The sequence below is a fragment of the Artibeus jamaicensis genome, unplaced genomic scaffold, assembly GCF_021234435.1.
Source record: "Artibeus jamaicensis isolate MK-2021 breed Jamaican fruit bat unplaced genomic scaffold, CSHL_Jam_final contig_426, whole genome shotgun sequence".
Classification (NCBI taxonomy): Eukaryota; Metazoa; Chordata; class Mammalia; order Chiroptera; family Phyllostomidae; genus Artibeus; species Artibeus jamaicensis.
Genome location: NW_026521826.1, coordinates 10775556 through 10795249, shown reverse-complemented (window position 1 = coordinate 10795249; position 19694 = coordinate 10775556). Strand labels below are relative to the sequence as shown.

At 41.5% G+C, this 19694-nt stretch overlaps 1 protein-coding gene across 2 annotated transcripts in view; it reads left to right on the top strand.

The window, feature by feature from the left end:
- NET1 (neuroepithelial cell transforming 1) overlaps window positions 1–8253 on the top strand; it is a 50820-nt gene extending 42567 nt beyond the window's left edge. For both annotated transcript variants that reach the window (XM_037156614.2, XM_037156620.2), the window contains 9 exons: window positions 1307–1414; window positions 1828–1995; window positions 2399–2461; window positions 2793–2889; window positions 3013–3089; window positions 4022–4279; window positions 4704–4874; window positions 5835–6021; window positions 6362–8253. In XM_037156614.2, coding sequence (XP_037012509.2) covers window positions 1307–1414; window positions 1828–1995; window positions 2399–2461; window positions 2793–2889; window positions 3013–3089; window positions 4022–4279; window positions 4704–4874; window positions 5835–6021; window positions 6362–6768 — 1536 coding nt within the window. In that variant the 3' untranslated portion in view covers window positions 6769–8253. The remainder of the gene's footprint in view (window positions 1–1306; window positions 1415–1827; window positions 1996–2398; window positions 2462–2792; window positions 2890–3012; window positions 3090–4021; window positions 4280–4703; window positions 4875–5834; window positions 6022–6361) is intronic.
- The last annotated feature ends 11441 nt before the right edge of the window (window positions 8254–19694 follow it).

Sequence of the window (19694 nt, the reverse complement as noted above, 5' to 3'; positions counted from 1 at the left end):
GTGGGGAGCGCTGGGGGGGGCTGGGATGGGAGTAAGACAGAAAACTGTACTTGAACAATAATTAAATCAAAAATAAAAATTTAAAAAATTTTAGAAAAAATGTTTTGTCTGTCATTTGTAAATCATAGTTTTTAGTTGTAAGTGGTAATTTTAATATAATTTTTAATTATATATCTTTCTGAACTCTCATCAGAATTATTTTGTCAAGTATGCCACAATTGTCAAAGGCATCAAATACAAACAAATAATTATATTTCATAAACATTCTGAAGGATAGGCCTGTTTTATTATCTGGCTTTCTTTATTTCAATAGCTGTGCAAGTCACCTAAATGCTATGCCTCCATTTTCCTAGCAGTAAAATTAGAATAATGCATTTTGTAAACTTTTGAGGTCCTGGAATAAAGGATGCGTTTGCTATACTGTTATTATTTTTTAAATAATACATGTAGAAAAATAACTATTTTTCCTGAATGTGTATATTTTTTCCTTAAAGTTAATAATTGAATGTATGGGGAAAGATCTAATTATTTACATATCCCAACATTTACATAATAAGTGGAAATATTTCCAAGAAAAAAATATTAGTAATAGCTAAAACTTAGTATGTTCCAAGCACTGTTCTGAGCCCTTTAAACATCTTATTTAATCTTTACAACAACTTTAAAAGACAAGTTCTAATACTAACCTCATTTTAGAAATGAGAAAACCGAGGCCCAGGGTATTACGTAGCAAGTGCTAGAACCAGGATTTGGGCCCAGTCAGTCTGGTTCCAGAGCCCGAATGCTCTCCTAACCACTGTCCCTGCCTGAACACTTACTTCCTGTGACAGGCCTGACTGCCATTAGTTGACCCATTTCAGTGTCAGACATGTTCATTTAAAAGCTGTTCTCTAAATGAATTATTTAAGAATGAACTGATGTGAAGTCTGGGATTTGCTTTAAAATATTTCATTATGTAAGAGGCCAACATGAAACAAACTGTTCAACCAAAAACTGTGAAGCCAAGTAATTAAGTGCCTGGTTCATTATGCTAGTCCGCACTTTTGTGTATGTTTGAAATCTGTCCTAATAGTGTGATTTTTTAAAAAGGTAATCTTTATACTAAAATAAAAGGTTTTAGAGGATTTTAGAATTTAATATCTGTATTTTAATATTAGTTTCCTTCTGTTTGATGATATTTGTTAATGGTCTCGGTGGTAATTCAGATACTTGACTGGCCTTCCTCATACCATTTATATTTTTAATAAATGACTGCTACTCATTAGTGTTCTTAGTATTTTTACATAATCTGTACTTGTTTTCACAGGAACCAAGCAATAAAAGAGTTCGACCTCTAGCTCGGGTCACATCCTTGGCAAATTTGATCTCTCCTGTAAGAAATGGAGCAGTCAGACGTTTTGGTCAAACACTGCAGGTCAGTGGAGGAGATGGGTAGTGAGTAATGTAGTAAAGGGGACATTTTATAGAAGCCTAAGATTTGTATTTTTCTCTGAGTTGTACAAACAGGTTTACACTGTTATACTTAAGTATAAGTTTTCTTTTTGGAATATGCTGGTAATAAATATAGTTACTAGAACATTTATATAACATCATTATTATATTAGTTTGTATCACATCAAAGCATAGTTTTGCATATAAGATACAAAAATAATTTTAGCTGATAAATACTTTAATAGATTGCAGCTTACATAAATTATTGTTTTATGCATTGAGAAAATCTCAGAGTTTTGTTTTTAATTTGTCTATTTTTTTAAGAAAAAGGAAGAATTATTGTAGCTTGTAAATCTTTTCTCTTTTATTCACTTCTTTCTTTCTTTTTCTTTTAAGTCATTCACCCTTCGTGGTGACAACAGATCTCCAGCTTCTGCCCAGAAGCTGTCAAGCAGATCAACAGTTCCAACACCTTCCAAAAGGAGAAGTAGCGTGCTATGGTCAGAAATGTTAGACGTCAGTATGAAGGAGTCTTTAACTGCCAAAGAAATCAAACGTCAGGAGGTATGTTGGCATTCAATAGGAAGACCATATTTAAAAACAGTCCCTGTTTTTTAAACATATGTTTTATGAGAAGAATAGCAAATTAATACCTGTGGCAAAAATCACCCTGCATTTTTTGTATTTAAGCAACAATTAATAACACATGCTGAGCAGCACTTTTGATGTATAGTGGTCATCTGACTTAACAGCTCTTAAGGAGAAGGTAAAATGATGAAACATGGCAACCTCTTTTAAGATGCCATTGTGAATTACAGGCTTCAAACTGAGTCACTTTAAAAAGCACTGTTCAAACCATCAGTTAAATAATGGTAAATACCAATTGTATATAATTTTCCTTTCTCGAAGGAAGAAATGACCTATGATGTTTGCTGGGGGGTTGGGGTTTTGTTTTTTTTTTTTTTAGGCAATATATGAAATGTCCCGGGGTGAACAGGATTTAATTGAGGATCTCAAGCTTGCAAGAAAGGTCAGTAAATAACTTTCGTATCATATGCCCTAATTTTTAAAAATTATACTTAATAAGTTGTAAAAGATAGTTTTTTTGTCTTTAAAAGAAGAAAAGTAGAAAATATTTACTGGCGTGAATATTTTTTAGATGATTTATTAGACATACCCCCCTCAAATATGAATACCAATAAGAGAGAGTATATTTGGGCATTAACATATACTTTAATTTCTTTTATGTGTAACAAATAGAATCCACACTAGCTTTCATACAGTTAGTCATTCAAGGACAGCTCTCTCATTGTGTTTTATTGGCTTGATCTCTGTGTGACGTATTTCTTCCCCTCTGATAGGCCTACCATGACCCCATGTTAAAGTTGTCTATTATGTCAGAAGAGGAACTAACACAAATATTCGGTGATTTGGATGCTTATATACCTCTTCATGAAGGTAAAAGATGCAATTTAATTTTCATTAATATCTGAAGTAATTTTAAATCTAAACTGCTAATTTAATGCTGAATTATTTTTAAAATAAACCTATTATTGGTATTTCTGCCCTTCTATACTTCAGATTTGTTGGCAAGATTAGGAGAAGCAACCAAACCTGATGGAACGGTAGAGCAGATTGGTCACATTCTTGTGAACTGGGTATGTAGCAAGTTGTTTGCTCTGGGTAGTTTTTTACAGGTATGCCATACTTGTCATTTTTTATGAATGTCAGATTGATTTGATCCAGTGATTGGATTCTAGAAATAGATAAACAAGTCATTGAAACTGAAATTATGTAGCTATAAAAAGTGATAGTCTATTTTAAAAAATACTTTATGAGTGATACAGTTTTTTAAAATAAAAAATATGTTCCTCCTTGGACAGAATCCCCACAGTATATGCCATTACTTTATCAGTTTCATTCTGATAGTAGGCACTGTTCTAGGAGGGATCATTGGAGATTCAGTGATGAAAGATAGTTTCTACATTTACAATTTAGTGAGAAAGTAATCAAGCATATAAACAGTCCCTGGGTTGGTGACAAATGTGGCAGAGGAACACTCAGGTATCCTAGGAGTACAAAGGACCAGCATCTAGCTGATATTAGGGAAAGAAGAAGTCATGAGTCTTTGGCCGGATTTAGCCAAATTAGGGAAATTGGAGTAGGGCATTTTGATATCAGTCAGAACACCATTCCAAGCCCCGGCTGGCATGGCTCAGTGGATTGAGCGCGGGCCTGGGAACCAAGCACCCACGGTTCGATTCCCAGTCAGGGCACATGCCTGGGTTGCAGACCAGTTCCCAGCAGGGGACACATGAGAGGCAACCATACATTGATATTTCTCTCCCTCCCTCCTTCTCTTCCCCTTGAAAGATAAATAAATTAAAAATCTTTAAAAAGAAAAAAAGATTTTAAAAAATAAGAAAAAGAGCACCATTCCACACCCAATATTACCTACAGGAAAATTTCCACAGCTTGTTGAAATTTTCAAGAATAGCTGTAGATTTTGCATTTCATGTTCACTGGCTGACTGATTAACTAAATCCTAACAGAAACTTCCCATACTCTTTTTTCTCTTCTTACTCTGTAGTTGCCAGGCTTGAATGCCTACAGAGGCTACTGTAGTAACCAGCTGGCAGCCAAAGCTCTTCTTGATCAAAAGAAACAAGATCCAAGGGTCCAAGACTTTCTCCAGCGATGTCTTGAGTCCCCTTTCAGTCGAAAACTAGATCTTTGGAGCTTCCTAGATATTCCTCGAAGTCGCCTGGTCAAATACCCTTTACTGTTAAAGGAAATTCTTAGACACACACCAAAAGACCACCTTGATGTTCAGCTTCTGGAAGAATCTGTAAGTAGTCAAATACATGATTCCTATGTTTTTTGCATATTTATATATTAGCTTCCCTTAGAAAGGTTTACAGTGATAACTCTCAAATATAATGCATATTAAATCAACATAGTGAAGTGATCTGTTGTTTTAAGTACCCAGTATGTTAGTGTGCTGTACACTAGGCATAAAGAGATGTAACACATTTTATATTTTAACCAGCTTAACCCTTTCGCTAGCTAGCTATGTGACTTTGGGCAAATCACCCAATTTGGCTGAGGCTGTTTCTTTATCTATAGAAAGAAAAGACTGACTGAATTTATTGATTTCTAGAGTCCCTTTAATAAAGCTTTAAAGTTCTGTCATTTTAATAAGATATTGTTGTCCTACAGGGGAATGAGTTAATAGGCTAAAAGTGCTCTATCAATGTTGTGATAATTTTTAGATACTGATAATACAAGGCGTTCTCTCCGATATCAACTTGAAGAAAGGTGAATCAGAATGCCAATATTACATTGACAAACTAGAGTATCTGGATGAAAAGCAAAAGGATCCTAGAATTGAAGCAAGCAAAGTATTGCTTTGCCATGGGGAACTGAAGAACAAAAATGGACACGTGAGTACATTTGAATGCTGATGTGAAGTGAGCTGTTACTTCTTTCCCACCCTATTTAAATTTTCCACATGAATTCTAAAGCAGGTTTATAAAATAAATTCATTACATAATGAAAGAAGGCTACTGGTTATCAGTTTTGATAAAGCAAATGTATGGTTTCTGTCATTACAGAATGAGTTAAATGCCTTGGAAAATCAGTAATACTTTATTTTTTTAGTTTGGAATCATAAGTCATCAACTTGTTTGGTTAGGGATTCCTTTCTAAATAAATTATTAGATTCATAATGTTTGATAAAAAAGAACAAAACAATTTTGTGGAATTTACTTTATAGTGACGGAAGTCATGTTTAGCACTACTAAACAAATCCCTGCAGCAGACTGAATGAAAACAAAACTTGTTTTTAAAATAATTACAACAGTACCTTCCAGAGCTATATATAAACATGGATAGTACTTTTGTTTCATTATTTTTCAGAAGCTCAGTTTGCAAGTTGAGGTTCTTTTTGGGAAAAGTTGAAATCTGACATCTCTGATTTCTGTCATAAGGCCTAATTGTTTTAAAAGGTTTAAGTTTGTATGTAACAGAACAGAACCATTAACATTTTTACCACCTTGCATTTTTAAATCTTTGGTTAGAAAACTGGTATACAGTACTGGCATTTCTGGTCATGTTACTGCTGGTGATCAGGTCTTTGTGGGGAATAGCATTTACTTGGGGGCTACTTAATCTCATGTTATATACCAACTAAAAAAATGTTTTATATAGTCTGAGATGAGTAAAGCTCTCCAAGTAGAACACGCACAGAATTGAAATCCTCCTCTTTATGGGGTCATTTCTAAAGGTATCTTAGTAAATTAATGTGAAGTTAACATCAAATCAAGTTATTTTCACAATGGATTTCAATCACCTAGAGTCACAAAGTTCCATACTTAGTAAGCATTGGTCTTCCATTTCTCCAGAAACTTTACATTTTCCTGTTTCAAGACATCTTGGTGTTGACCCGGCCTGTTACACGAAACGAGCGTCACTCTTACCAGGTTTACCGGCAGCCAATCCCAGTGCAGGAGCTGGTCTTGGAAGATCTGCAGGATGGAGATGTGAGAATGGGAGGGTCCTTTCGAGGGGCTTTCAGCAACTCAGATAAAGGTAACAATACTAGCTTTAAAACAGTTTAAGAACACACTCAGAACCTGAATAAATTTGGTTTTAATCTTTAAGAATTCTGTTCCTACACAAAAGAAATTAAAAATGAAATGGATTCCATTGTCCTATGCAAACTATTACACTCATTGAGTTGTAAATTGCTTCTCTGCTCTAACACCAGTATGTGTATCTGTTAAGTCATATATGGGCTTTTTCCATGTTTTTACCTAATTGATTGGCATGTTATATGAATAACCAGTACTCTTACTATGATGATATGACCACTTTATCTAGAATAAACTTTTTAAAGTCTATTTTTGGTTTTGTTTTTTTGTTTTTCTAGCTAAAAATATTTTTAGAGTTCGTTTCCAAGATCCCTCTCCAGGCCAGTCACACACTCTACAAGCAAATGACGTGTTCCACAAGCAGCAGTGGTTCAACTGCATTCGCACCGCTATCGCCCCTTTCCAGCAGGCCGCCAGTCCAGCCGAGCCGCCGGGCTTGCCAGAGCTCCATGAAGAGTGCGAAGAGAACAGCCCCTCTGCCGTGAACATCAGGGCCCAGAGAAGAGCATCCACAGTGTCCAGTGTGGCACAGGTTGAAGCTGATGGAGATGCTTCAGAATGTGGCTCCCCAGTGCTCGCAGCAGACAACATTAAGAGTGTCAAAGCACAGCAAACACAGTGTGGCTTTCGAAAAGCAAGGGACAAAGCCCAGTTCAGTGGCAAACGGAAAGAAACTTTGGTATAACTGGTGGAGAACTGTTTATTTATAAATGTGTACAGTTTATTTTTTCTTGTAATGTGAGCATGGAAGCATTGCAGGGTTACTTAATACCAGTTTTAACATTTTCAATGTTTTTTGTTGGTTTGGTTGTTGTTCCTTTCTTTTCTATTTTTTTAAAGGCAGCTAAATATATAGAGAGAGATTGCTGTTAAATTGCGATCCTTTTTTACTTCTTCAGATATTTTCTCAGATGATTTAGAACATTCAAGCCTGGTATTTTTAATCAAATGAGAAATTTGTGAAATGGGTTTTCTCTTCATTCTACATCATGACTTTTCAACACCAACCAATTGTGAGATTTACCTTATTTGCCAAAACTTAAAATTTTGCAAAGACTGGAATTTTACTCGTGTTTCTGTGATAAATTTTGTGTGCAAAATTTGAAATCTTAGCCTTGGCACCTAAAATTTACATGGAATACATGTAACATATCAGAATGTACATTGAAACAAAAGTTCCTTGGAAAACAAACCATGAAACTTAATAAGTTTCCCATCTTATCAACTGGAATGCTTTATATTAGTTTGTTTTTTATTACACATTCCTCATTTTTTCATTCATTTTACTGCCAATTATTTAATTTTTTATTGTAGTTTTTAGTGTTTGCTTTTATTTTTTTACTTTGATGACTTTCAAATTGGCATGTCTTTAAAATATTTTTCTTCCTTGATTAAAAAATGTGTGTGTTTGAGTGTATATATATATATAAATATATATATTTTAAATCATATTAACTTTTCCAAGTGAAACCAAGCCATACTGTTTTTGAGCCAATTAAGAAAATTGCCATTTTAAAGTGTTGTGCATCTCAGTAATGAACACACATGAACTGACTCAGCATATTTTGGACTACTGAAAGAAAACCACCTTAAGGATTTTGTTGAAAGTTTTAGTGCTACCTGAAGAGCAAGAGAGAAGGCAGTTGACTGGTAATAAGTTTGGGTTTTTTTTTTTGTTTTTTTTTTTTACAGAAAAAAGAGGGAAAAAGAGAGTAGCTTTGTTTTAAAGGAAAAAATGTCTGGTTGTGCCAGAATGTGAAAGCAGATAGTAAAAGCTAAACTTGAGGGTGTGTAGTAAGTCGTAGAAGGCTTGGGGGAAGTGAACTTTATTCGCTTTGGTTTACAATGCCTGCAAATAATGGGTTTGAAAAGACAACGAAATATGTTGGAATTTTGACAATATCAGGTCAGTTACGGTGGATTTATTCATAAGAGGAAAAAAACTGATTAATCTTTTACAGTGTGAAGTGTACCTGGTCAAACGAGACCCCGGTCTTTAAGGGGGTACTGAAAGCTCTGTGTCGTGGCAGGTCAAAAATGGTGATCAAATTGAGCAAGTGTTGACTATTGTGTGGAGGGGAAATTTGAAAAATACTGTAAATAGGTCAATCCAAATGATTTCTCTGTATAAATGAATTATACAATTAAAAAAAAAAAAGCACACACATAATCACCCTTAAAGGTTTCTTGGCTGGTGGTGGATATTGGGGGACATTTGCCAAAATATGTTGGTATGATAAAGGATAATGGCAGACCTTACAAAAGTTCTAAAAAATTACACATACTTAAACCTTTGCACTTCATTGATGAATAAGAGAAAGATTCGGTTAGGTCATTTTGTGCATCTTACCATCCATTTAGGATGCAGTATAATCAGAAATAGTGATTGGATTAAAGACAGCCGAATATCTGGCCAGTTTGTGGTCATGACAGTAAGGCTGATACAGCAAAGCATCCTGATGAATTTGATTAATTTCAGGTTTTAATTTAGGTATTTCAGGTTTCTAACTATGACTGAAGAGACATATCAAACAATGGCAATGTGGACTTAATTCGATCCTAAATCGAGCAAACTTAATAATACAATGAGAAATAATTCAGTATTGACTGGGTATTCAGTAGTACTCTGATTACAGTCCCTTTAGAGACAGATTCTGAAATGTTTATTGATAAAATTGTGTGATATCTAGGATTTCCTTCAGAATTACAGGGCAAGAAAATGGCTAGAGCTAAAAGTGAAATAAGATTGGCCATAAGCTAAGAATTACTGAAGCTGGAGGAGAGTACTGAGAATTCATTATAGTCTTTGCATATCTTTTTGTATATGTTTGAAATTTTTCACTAAAAAAGGAAAAGAACTTAAGGAATTGCAGGTATTTAGTGAGTTTCCAACTCTTTAACCTCTTAAGCCCCTCCAAGCTCCCAGCCTTCAGTTTACAAAGTGCAGTCAGAATGATGATCAAACACAGCTGCCTTTGCTGTCCACTGACTCACAGAACCTCAAACCTTTTGCCTAAATTCAGCATTTGTATTCTTTGCCTGACACCTTGGCACAGCGGTGTTAGACTAATCTGGACTCTAGTGTAATTCACATGGCCCTTTCCTCCTCTACTTTTTCCCCCCATGTCTTTCCCTTTAGTGTACCCCTTTTGGAACCACAACTGTATCAATGAGGTATTGAGAAAGGTATGTTTCCAGTTCACCCTATGAAGCAACTCCATGTAACCCAACCCTGAGAATTTCCACATTCCTGCCTCTTAAGAAAGGAACTACCATTATAATATCTAATAGTGTTTCTACTATTGAGTAGACCAGAAAGTAAGACAAAATTAGCTACATTTAAAGAATTCTGATAATCCTCCATAGAATTCAGATTCCTCCATAGGTGCTACTGGGGGCAGGAGGAAAGGTTTGTACTTCCCTCCACTGAGCAGGGCAAGCAGAGATTGTTCAGCTTTATTAGGCCTCAGCATTTAGTCTGATTCCCTCCTTGCCATCTGAGGCATCTGAAATAAAACATCAAGTGACTTGACCAAGATCATGCAGCTGGTATGTGGCAAAGCTGAGATGATAGGCAGTTATGTACCAGTCCTGTGTTCTAGCTTTTAAACCAAGTATGCTTGTCACCCTAAGCTCCTCCCAACCCCACCCCAGCGACTATCATTCAGAGGTCCACCTCTGGTGGAAGACTTTGTCCTTCCTTCTGGCCCCAAGCATCTTGAGCGTACACTGTGGCCCAGTAGGCCCAGTTCGTTCTGCACCATGACTCTTCAGCTTCCTCTAAGAAGTTGACTAAACCCATCATGCCTCACTCCTTCAACTCCTGTGCCAGTACATTTCTCTTTGATCTACCTTCCTAGCATCTTTTCTTTGTACTCTTCCAGATCTCTGAAGTCGGAAAGCCTAGCCCTTGGTCCCCAGACCTATTTTTGTATGCTACCGGATGATCTGACCCATCCCCATGAGTTGAACATCACCAACACCCAACAACCACCAAATTTATGTCTTCAGTTCTCACCTGTCCCTGAGCTCCAGACTCGCTACCCAGCAGCCTGTCTATCTGACACGTCCACTTGGAAACCTGCATGTCACACTTGACATGACCCAAGAGAACTATTGCTTGTTCATTCCCAACCCTGCCCTTCCCTAAGTTTCCTATCTGAGTAAATCTGATTCTTCTCACTCTGTGAGCACTTCATTGGTAAGCCGTGTCCACCATATATGTGGAATCCTACCACTGCCCAGCACTTTCATTGTTCCAAGTTAGTGTTGGCTGCAGTAGCTCTGGTGTGAAGAGCAGCAACAGCCGCCTAACCGGCCCCCACTCTCTGCTCTCACTACTGTCCACTCCACCCTCCGTCTGGCAGCCAGCGATCTTTCTACCATAAAAATCAGGCCATGGTAAAATATCAGTAAAACAGAGCTTTACGTTTTTATCCTAAAAGTTTACATTTAGCTAAAAATCATACATTTGCATTATGAAATATTTGCAAAATTCAGAAAATTACAATAAATTACCTGAAGAGAACGAGAAGACATTCAAACCCCAACTCCACAGACTAGGAGAAAAACATTTGTAAAAAACATATCTGATAAAGGACTGTTACCTAAAATATACAAAGAAAAGTCTTAAAACTCAATAATGAAAAAAGAACAAGCCAATTTTAAAATGGGCAAAAGACCTGGACACTCACCAAAGAAGATACACAGATGGCAAATTAAGCATGGAAAGGTGCTCCACATCACCTGTTGTTACGGAATTGCAGACTAAAGCAACAGTGAGATACCACTACACACTCATTAGAATGTTGAAATCCAAAACGTCAAATGCTGGCGAGGATGTGGAATGGCAAAAACGTTCACTGCTGGGAGACGGCAGAATGGTGCAGCCATTTGGAAGATACTTTGGCGGTTCCTTACCAAATCACAAATATATGATCCAGCTATTATACTCCGATCTTTACTTAGAAAACATGCGTTTGAAAACCCACAGCTTTATGCATAATTGCTAAAACTTGGGAGGAAGCAAGATGTCCTTGGTGAGTGGATAGACGGTTCATCCTGACAATGGACTATTGTTTGGCGCTAAAAAGAAAAGAACCAGCAAGCCATGAAAAGACATGGAGGAAACCTAAATGCTCATTAAGTGAAAAAAGCAGATTTGAAAAGGGTACACATTATATGATTCTAATTCTGTGATCTTCTGTGAGAGGTAAAATGATAGAAACGGTAAAAAGATCAGTGGTCGCCAGGAGCTTGGGGTGGGGAAAGATGAATAATAAGGTGGAGCACAGGACTTTCAGGGCAGTGAATGTACTGTGTGCAACGCTGTAGTGGTGGGTACAGGTCATTAGATATTCATCCAACAGAATGTGTAACACCAAGAGTGACCCCTAATGTCCACCGCAGACTTTGGGTGATCCTGGTGTCAGTGTAGGTTCATCAGTGATAACAAATGTACTATCTGGGTTGGGATGTTGATAATAGGCGAAGTTATATGTCGGGGAGTGCTAGTGGGAGAATACAGGAATTCTCTGTCCTGTCCACCTAATTTAGCTGTGAATCTAAAGATGCTCTAAAAAATAAAGTCTGCTTAAAAAAAAAAATTACCCAGGCCCAGAAAAAAATGCACCATTAGGAGTACACATCATTCATATCTAGAGATCAAAACTGAAATAATACTGTACATATTCTACAAACAGACACTGGATGTAAACGCTTAGCATGGTGACGTGAGCCTGTCTGGGTGTCTGGGCCACAGCCCCTACTCTCAGACTGTGGCTGCAAGGAAGAAATTGTGCATACAGAGGTCAGAGTCTACAACCGGGCCCAGCTGGCCAGAGCAGACTGCACCTCCAACTCCCAAAGTATCAGAATCTAAGGCATAAATGTAACTGTAGGGCCCACGCTTCACAAGTGGGGACAAAGCAAGTGGGAGTAGGGGGAAAAGAGTGACAATGTCATCCCACATCACAGAGTAGACAGCAACACCCCGTGTTTTTGTCCTTCCCAGTTGAGTCTGGGACTAACTGGACTCTGTGACTCTGTTGTCAACTAACTTGGGGTTGACCAACCAAGACCCACTGCCTTTACATCTCTTTTCTTCAATGCCTGCTGGTAGAGGAGGGAAGCGAGGTGGGAGTCAGAAGCAGGGCCCTATCCCCTGCAACCCAGAAGTAGGCCCGGGGCTGCAGCTGCAGCCCTCCCCCTAGCCCAGCGGGGTTGAGTGATGAGATCATGAGGGATCAGACTGCACCACTTTGGTTAGGTTGTTTCTCTCCCCTCCAGGCCCATTCTCTGCAGTTTAAACTATAACTGTTGAAAATGACTTGAAAAGTTGGCATCAAGCCTTCTTCCACTCCTGGAAGCTGCTGCAGGGCTGGAAAAGCGTCTGTTATCTGAAATCACTCACCTTTGCCAACCATCAGGCATAGACTTTATCTGTCTTCTCTTGGCAGAATCCACTCCAGCCCCCAACATACCCCCACCCACTGGGCCCACATAGGTTCTCTCCATCTTGGGTGATTTCCAGGTATGAGCTCAGCCCACAGCTCTCCTCCACCCAACTGTCCAAAGACATACATGGAACCTGTGGGGACTGGGGGAGGGAAGGGAGCAAGGAGAAATGACAAAGGGCAGGAGGTACCCCAGGGTCCTCACTGTAGATATCAGAGAACGAGGCCTAGAGTGGAGCTGCAGCCCACTTTCTTCCCCTGGTTTCTGTCATGTTTCAGATGTCCATGTGCCACATCTGTGCCCAGGACAGGAGGGACAGCTTAGCACAGTCTCTGCCCCAAAGGAATATGTCATTTAAGACAGTGAAGCTGACCACAAGGCTACACATATGGTAAATAGCTAGTGTATTACTTTTCCAGAGCATCAAAGGTATAGCACATTTTACGGGGTGGCAGATGTAGCTGAAAACTCAGTACACAGCCTTTAGACTTGCCGGTGCAGGCAGGCCTGTGAGTCACACTTGTTCTCTAAGCTAATGTGTGCCTGCTGGCCCCAGTGGCAAACATACTTTTCCAAAACAAAGGAAAGTGACATACAGGCATATAAATACACACTCCTGCACACCCCCGCCTGATAGCAACTGGGGAGGGGTCCCTAAAACCACAAAACTGTTTGCCTACAGGCAAGAAGTATGAAACAATCTTTTCCACAAATGGAAACTATTTCTATCATTCTCTGCTGGTCTAGTTTACAGCCAAGTTCCCCAGAGCTCATGGTCCCAAGAATTTTCCACTGAGTTGCTTTGTTGCAGTAACTGGCAAACAAGCACAGTGGTTGGCATCTGCCTGCTTAATGGTACATGTTCAAAGCATGCAGAACTTTCCATTGATTCTGGGAGGTTCTGAAATAAGAGCACCTGAGGGAAGACACTGACCCAGCAATGCCCAGCAGCTTGCTTTCCAATAGAGTAAGATGGATGTGACAATTTGTGACTTCCTTCTCTGCCTTGCTCTGCCTTCAGCCACTCACTCTGGAGGAAGATGCCATGTTGTAAGAACACTCAAGCTGGCCTGTGGAGAGGTTCAGGGGAGGAGGAGCTGAGCCCCCTGCCACAGCCAGCACCAGTTTGCCCACCTGTGTGGCAGCCCCGGGGAAGCAGGCCCACCTGCCCCAGGTGGAGCCTTCTGACTTCTTGACTGCAGCTTCATGAAAGATACCAACCCAGGACCACTAGCTAAGCTGCTCCCAGAGAAATGGTGACATAATGCATGTTTATTATTGTTTTAAGCCACAATGTTTTTATACAATTTTATGCAGCCATAGATAACTAATGCAAGTCCAAATATAACTGACTGAAGGCCTGGCTGCCTGCCTAAACCAAAGCCAAACTCGTGAAACATGTACTGGTGAAAAAGAAAGAGGTTTATTCAAGCGCTGGGCACCTGAGAAGCTGGCCCAAAGCTTATCTTGACTTCTCAGTGCAGGCAGAGATTTCTATAAGGAAGGAGAGCGAAAGCAGAACAAAGAGATCAAGGGGAAGGGTTGAAAAGGTCTCTATGTGCAAACAAGCACAGTCCATTTCGATAAGGACCTCCAGACTGGTCAAGGGATGGTCTGGTGTACATCATCCTGGTTTTATGGTTGAAGGTCAGCAAGCATCCATCCCAGGGCTAGAATGACTAAAATTTAGAGTCTGTATCTTCTGAAGTTAATTCCTAGACTTCTTATACAAACATGCTATTTATCTACACGCTACCAATTAGTCAGAGTCAGCACTTACCAAAACAATGTCAAAGGAACAGTGGGCTGGGTTACAATTCCCCACTGTTATGCTGAATAGTTACAGCCTATGCATCTGTTGTGGGGAGAGTCGTGGGATAACCAAGCCAGCAGGAGCTCACCAGTGCCCTGGGACTTGGACCAAACCAGTGAGAACAAATAAGAAGTAAATTTCAGGAAGACAAACCAAGGCTCTCCAGGGCCCCAAAGCAGAGGAGTAGGTCACACAAACATTGACCAGGCGTGGCTATGGTCTGAGGTCTGAGGCCTGTGGCCTGCTGCTCTTTGTCCCTGAATCTTACATCCCAGGATACAAAGCAAGTAAGCTGACCTTGAATGCCCAATCTTACTCAACCTCTCTTGGTTTCACAGTTAGGGAAATTGACTTTTCTAAATTATCCATGTATAATAAACATTCAAGATTTGTTAAAGATGTGAATGCCATGGTTCAATAACACAAACAATAAGCACTACCATTTATTAGGTATCTACCCTCTGCATGCAACCCCACCCTTACTATTTGGGGGGCAAAAAAACTACAAGCCAAGGCTCTCGCGCAGTCTGTTCTCTTTTCTTCCCACCCTCAGCAAGAGCTGGCCTTGAACTCTGGGAGCTGGCATGTGCCTAGCCCACACATCCACGTTCTGCCCACATCCCACCATCCAACACACCCCCCATGCAGCTGGGCCCTGGGCTGAGGTGAGCAAATGGCTGCAGGGGACCCAAATGGGGACCTCCACTGGCCTACACATCCCCCCTCCCGAAAGGCTTCTTTCATCAAGTGGCTGTGAAGTGGGCTCTTCCAGCCTGTGTTCGAAAAGACCACAAATGTTTTGCAATCACTGCACTTTACTCCCAATTTTATTTTTTGTGTGACTATTTTTATTGTATTTTTTCCATTACCATTTATCCCCCATACCCTCTCCCACCTCCTTTCCTCACAATTTTAATTCTGTACACCCCCCAAATGCCTCATTGCTCCAGCTTATTAACTTTATTTTCACAATGTAATTAAGCTTCTTCTGTTACTGCATCACAAGAAAGAGGCCAGAGAGGTATTTTCACTGACTCTCAGAGTAGGAGTTGGAATGGCCCGGCCTCAAGTCATAGGCTAAGTATTCTTGAAATTTACTTTGGAGAGTGGGGCAGGGGTGCAGCAGATATCTCAAAGAGACTGACAGTGACCCTCAGCAGCTGAGCCCTCCCCCAAAGGGACTGTGATAGGGATGCACGTGCTGTGCAGGTCAAGATGCCATGGACTGAGATAACAAATGGGGGTTTCAAATATTAGCTGCAAATCAGAAGTCACACTCTGGATGCTCTTCTTGGAGTGGCAGGCACAGGTCTCTAACAGAGCCCATCGCCACAGGCAGCTCCCTTCTGCAGGAAACAGCCTGTCCTTCCTCCCTCCTGGAAGCTCTTGCATTTCACTGGGAGCCAACTCAATGTCCAGCCTGGGAAGCATCACCCCTCAGAGCCTGGAGAGCTGTATAATATTCCTTAGGTCTTACCTGGTGGTCCCCAGAGGACTCCTAAACTCAACCACATACCTTCCCACCCTACCCCCAAGGAACCTGGGCAGGATTCCCACCACCCAGCCTTTGGAGATGTCCCATTCTTCCTGTTCCAATCTCAGGAGAGGCAGCTCCAGGGAGAACTGGGGTGTCTGCCAGCCTCTGACAGCTGTGTTTCCACTTGTAGTGGGAGCATGGCAGAAGAATAAGATGCAGAGAATCTTGGGGAAAGCGCTCACCCTCTGTACTTCCACACTAGCCATCCATATACACTAGAAGCTTCCAATGGCCCAAATCCCTGGCTTTAGAACCTACACAGGTTTACTAGGTGATTTGTTTGCTATCATCTGTTCATGTCAACAGCACTTCCTGGCTGTCTATTCCAAATCCCTCCCGAAGTTACTGACCTTGACCTTCATTCTCTAGCTTTGCTGGTCTAGGACAAGAAGTGCTCTTTTCTTTCCTTCCTTCAGGACAGATAGTATCAGTCCCTCTAACAGTCCCCTGCCTCTCTGCTTCTCTCTAGGCTGATAGAAATCTACAGGTCATGGTACCTTTTTTGATGAGCAAAAACAGAAGTTTTGAGGCCTCAAGGAATTTCTGAAAACCCTTGGTGAAACCAATCAGAAGATCTGGAAGCTGTATCTTTAAAAGGCTCCCTCTGTGGCTGCAGCCAGATTTTAGTCCTGAGCCCCCTGGGGCTTGAGAATAGCAGCAGGGGACCAGTGCTGTGTCCCTTCCCAAGGTATGGGGGCCACAGGAGGAAGGCCACCTGCAGGACCACAGCACCAGGGCTCCTCTCCCTCCACCCACAACCACCCGGCAGGTGACGTTCTCTGTGTGTTCTCCATCCCTCCCCTTCTCCAAGTCCCTCACACCTTGTCCCCATCACACCCTGCTTTCCTCTCCTGGAATGCTGGTGAAGCCCATCCCTCGGTGGCCTTGGTCCCTTCCCAAGTATAAAGGAAGGTTGGGTTACATCGTGTTTCTAAAGGTCTAGTCATTTGAGAAGCACCAGCACAATTTTGCATTTTTGTGCTGTTCTCTACCTGATATGTTTTTATCTACATGTTCAGCATTTAGTAAACGTATTTTAAATGACCATTTCATGTCGCTTTTATAAGTGGAAAACAAGCTTCCCTTTCTATGAAAAGAAGGAAACAATAACAATGTCCTCAGAACAAAACCATGTTAATCAGTCCAGCCTGGACACTTCAGCCTCTGAAAGGCAGGTCTGCTCTCTTCATTACGTTGACCAGTTTAAGGCCTAAAATCACCTCCGGTACCGTCCCTGGTATGGGTCCCAGACTTTGGCAGACAATAGATTTGAAGGTCTCTGGGATCCCTTTCAGAGCTTCCAAGTTAATTATTTATTGTTCTCAGTTTCTTTCTCCCTCTCCTTCCCAGCCCCCGGTTATATCCCCCTGCGATGATTAAAACACATGAATTAGTCCTCTGGTCTAAAAGCGGCTGGTTTGTTTTCCAGCACCAGCCCACAGGACAAGGGACCTGCATTGTTTTGGGAGAGATAATGGTCTGTTTCCAGCCTCCCTCCCCTCTGGCTCCGACAGATATCATGGGGGTTCCTGACCGGAAATCCCCTCTGCCTCATGGAAAAACCCTTGAAGGAAGCAGAGCAGCCCCCACGGACTGATCAGGCCCCACCCAGAGATGTGAAAGTGAAAAATGCCCACCATCCCAGGCCCAGTCAGAAACCCCGAGACTCTGATAACACTTGTAGGGAGACAGAAGCCCGAGGAAAGACATGTGTCTCCTACAGGTGCATCTGCATCATATTTCACCACATTCAAATGGTTTTAACTCTTACAACAACTCAACAAAGTCTGCAGAGGAGGAGGTAGGTGTTGCTAATGAGAAACCCACAGCCAAGAAGCTCTACCCAAGGTCTTACTCAAGGTCAGCACCAAGGTCAGCTTTTCTCCCCTCCCCTACTTTCCCTTTCCCACCTACAGTTGTCATGACTAAAACCTCACCCAATTTATTGCATGATTACTTCTAGATGCCAAACCCTCTAAGGCCACTGGTGAAGTAGGCCTGAGCACCTGGACTGGGAAAGAAGAGAACCTGGGTCTTTTATGGGCCAATGCCCCTTTACCTTGGCGCCCCAAGCCAGCCCACCCCTCCCCTGTCGCACAGTCTTCCCAGGACTTCCCTCTTGTGGTGGGTGGTGCACCCCGTCCTGCTTCTCTGCTCCCAAGGAACATGAACACACATGCCTTATTTCTCTTCTCTCCCCTCCTGTCCTCCTAGGGCTCAGGGAGGTGTGGAGTCAGCCTCAGCCCCAAACCCCGAGTTTACTGGGCTCACAGCTGGTCACACCTGCAGCAACCTTCCCCTCAGCCTCCACCTGTCCTACCTGTCCCTCCTTCATTAGCTCAGGCTCAGGTCATCAGATCAGCCTCCTCCAGGGCCTGTCTCTCTGTTCCCAAACACCCTGCACAGCACCGATGAGACAGTCTTCCCACAGCACAGTTCCAACCATATACCACCTCTGATTAAAGCCCTACTGTGAGTTCCGACCATATACCACCTCTGATTAAAGCCCTACTGTGAGTTTCCATCTCAACTTCTGGAAAACATAATGCCCTGATAACGCATATGAGTATAGTTTTATTAACAACATGAAACAAGCTGTTCTGGGCGTTACTTTTAGCACTGTATCTGTATCACTCACTTAAGCTTCCCAACAGCATTGAGGGAGATATTATTATTATTATTTATGTCCCCACCCCACTTAACAAGAAAGGAAACTGAGGCACAGAAAGTGTAACTAACTTGCCCAAGGTCACACAGCTGGTAGCTGGCTCAAATAGAATTAGAAAAGAATGTCAAACTCCCGGCAGTCAGCCTCCTGTGTAACAGGCTCCAACATCTCCCTGGTCTCCCAGGCAGTGTGGATGTCCCCAAATTCAGCACATGTCCCCACTGCCGTACTTTTACTCTCCTGGATTCCTCTGTCAAGAGTGTCCTCACACTTGTTGATAGCCTCACCCACCTTCAATACAGAGCCCAGGTCACCACCTCAGCATCTCCGCCCTTTGCTATGCACACTGTGGTGACACCTGGTCATATATGGAATTCTGCACATGGTCATATATGGAACTGCACATGGTCATATTTGGAACTCTGGTGAAGCCCATCCCTTGGTGGCCTTGGTCCCTTCCCAAGTATAAAGGATGGTTGGGTTACATCGAGTTTCTAAATGTCCAGTCATGTCATCTTTTTGAGGACAGAGGCCGGTGTGATATCTCGCTCCCTGTCTTCATAGACCCATAATGAGGTAGGTGGCTCAAGGAAACACTTATGGAATGAATAATGAATGGATGGGTGAATGAATGAATAAATGAATGAGCAAGTGTGTCACCACCGTTAGCACCTCCACTGCACTGTTGTGACCACAGGCTCTGGATAGGGAAAAATACAGTTCCTCAAAAGCATTCCATTCCTTTCCTCAGGATTCGATTTCCATTTGAGTCAAAGATCAACCAGGCAGCAAGGCAAGAGTTCTCAGGTTGGTGAAGCTCCTGGCACCAAGTGTCTCTGGGTGGCAGAGTACATGCCAAGTTGGGGCTGGCAGGTCACCAAGCAGGGCATCATTTGTTCCCAAAGTGATTCAGACTTGATTTGTGCAGCCTCCCACTGTGGAGATCTGTAGAGTGGGGTGCTTACTGTCTGGATCCTCCTGGAGCTCTGCCCACATGCTCAGTGGGAATGGGCACCTGGTAGTCATGGTTTCCAGGGACAAGTCACAGCAGTGCTTTTATTCTTGCCATCTCAGCCTTGCCAACAGCACCTGAGAGCTTAACAAAAATAACCAAGCCTGGGCCACTCACCAACTGGG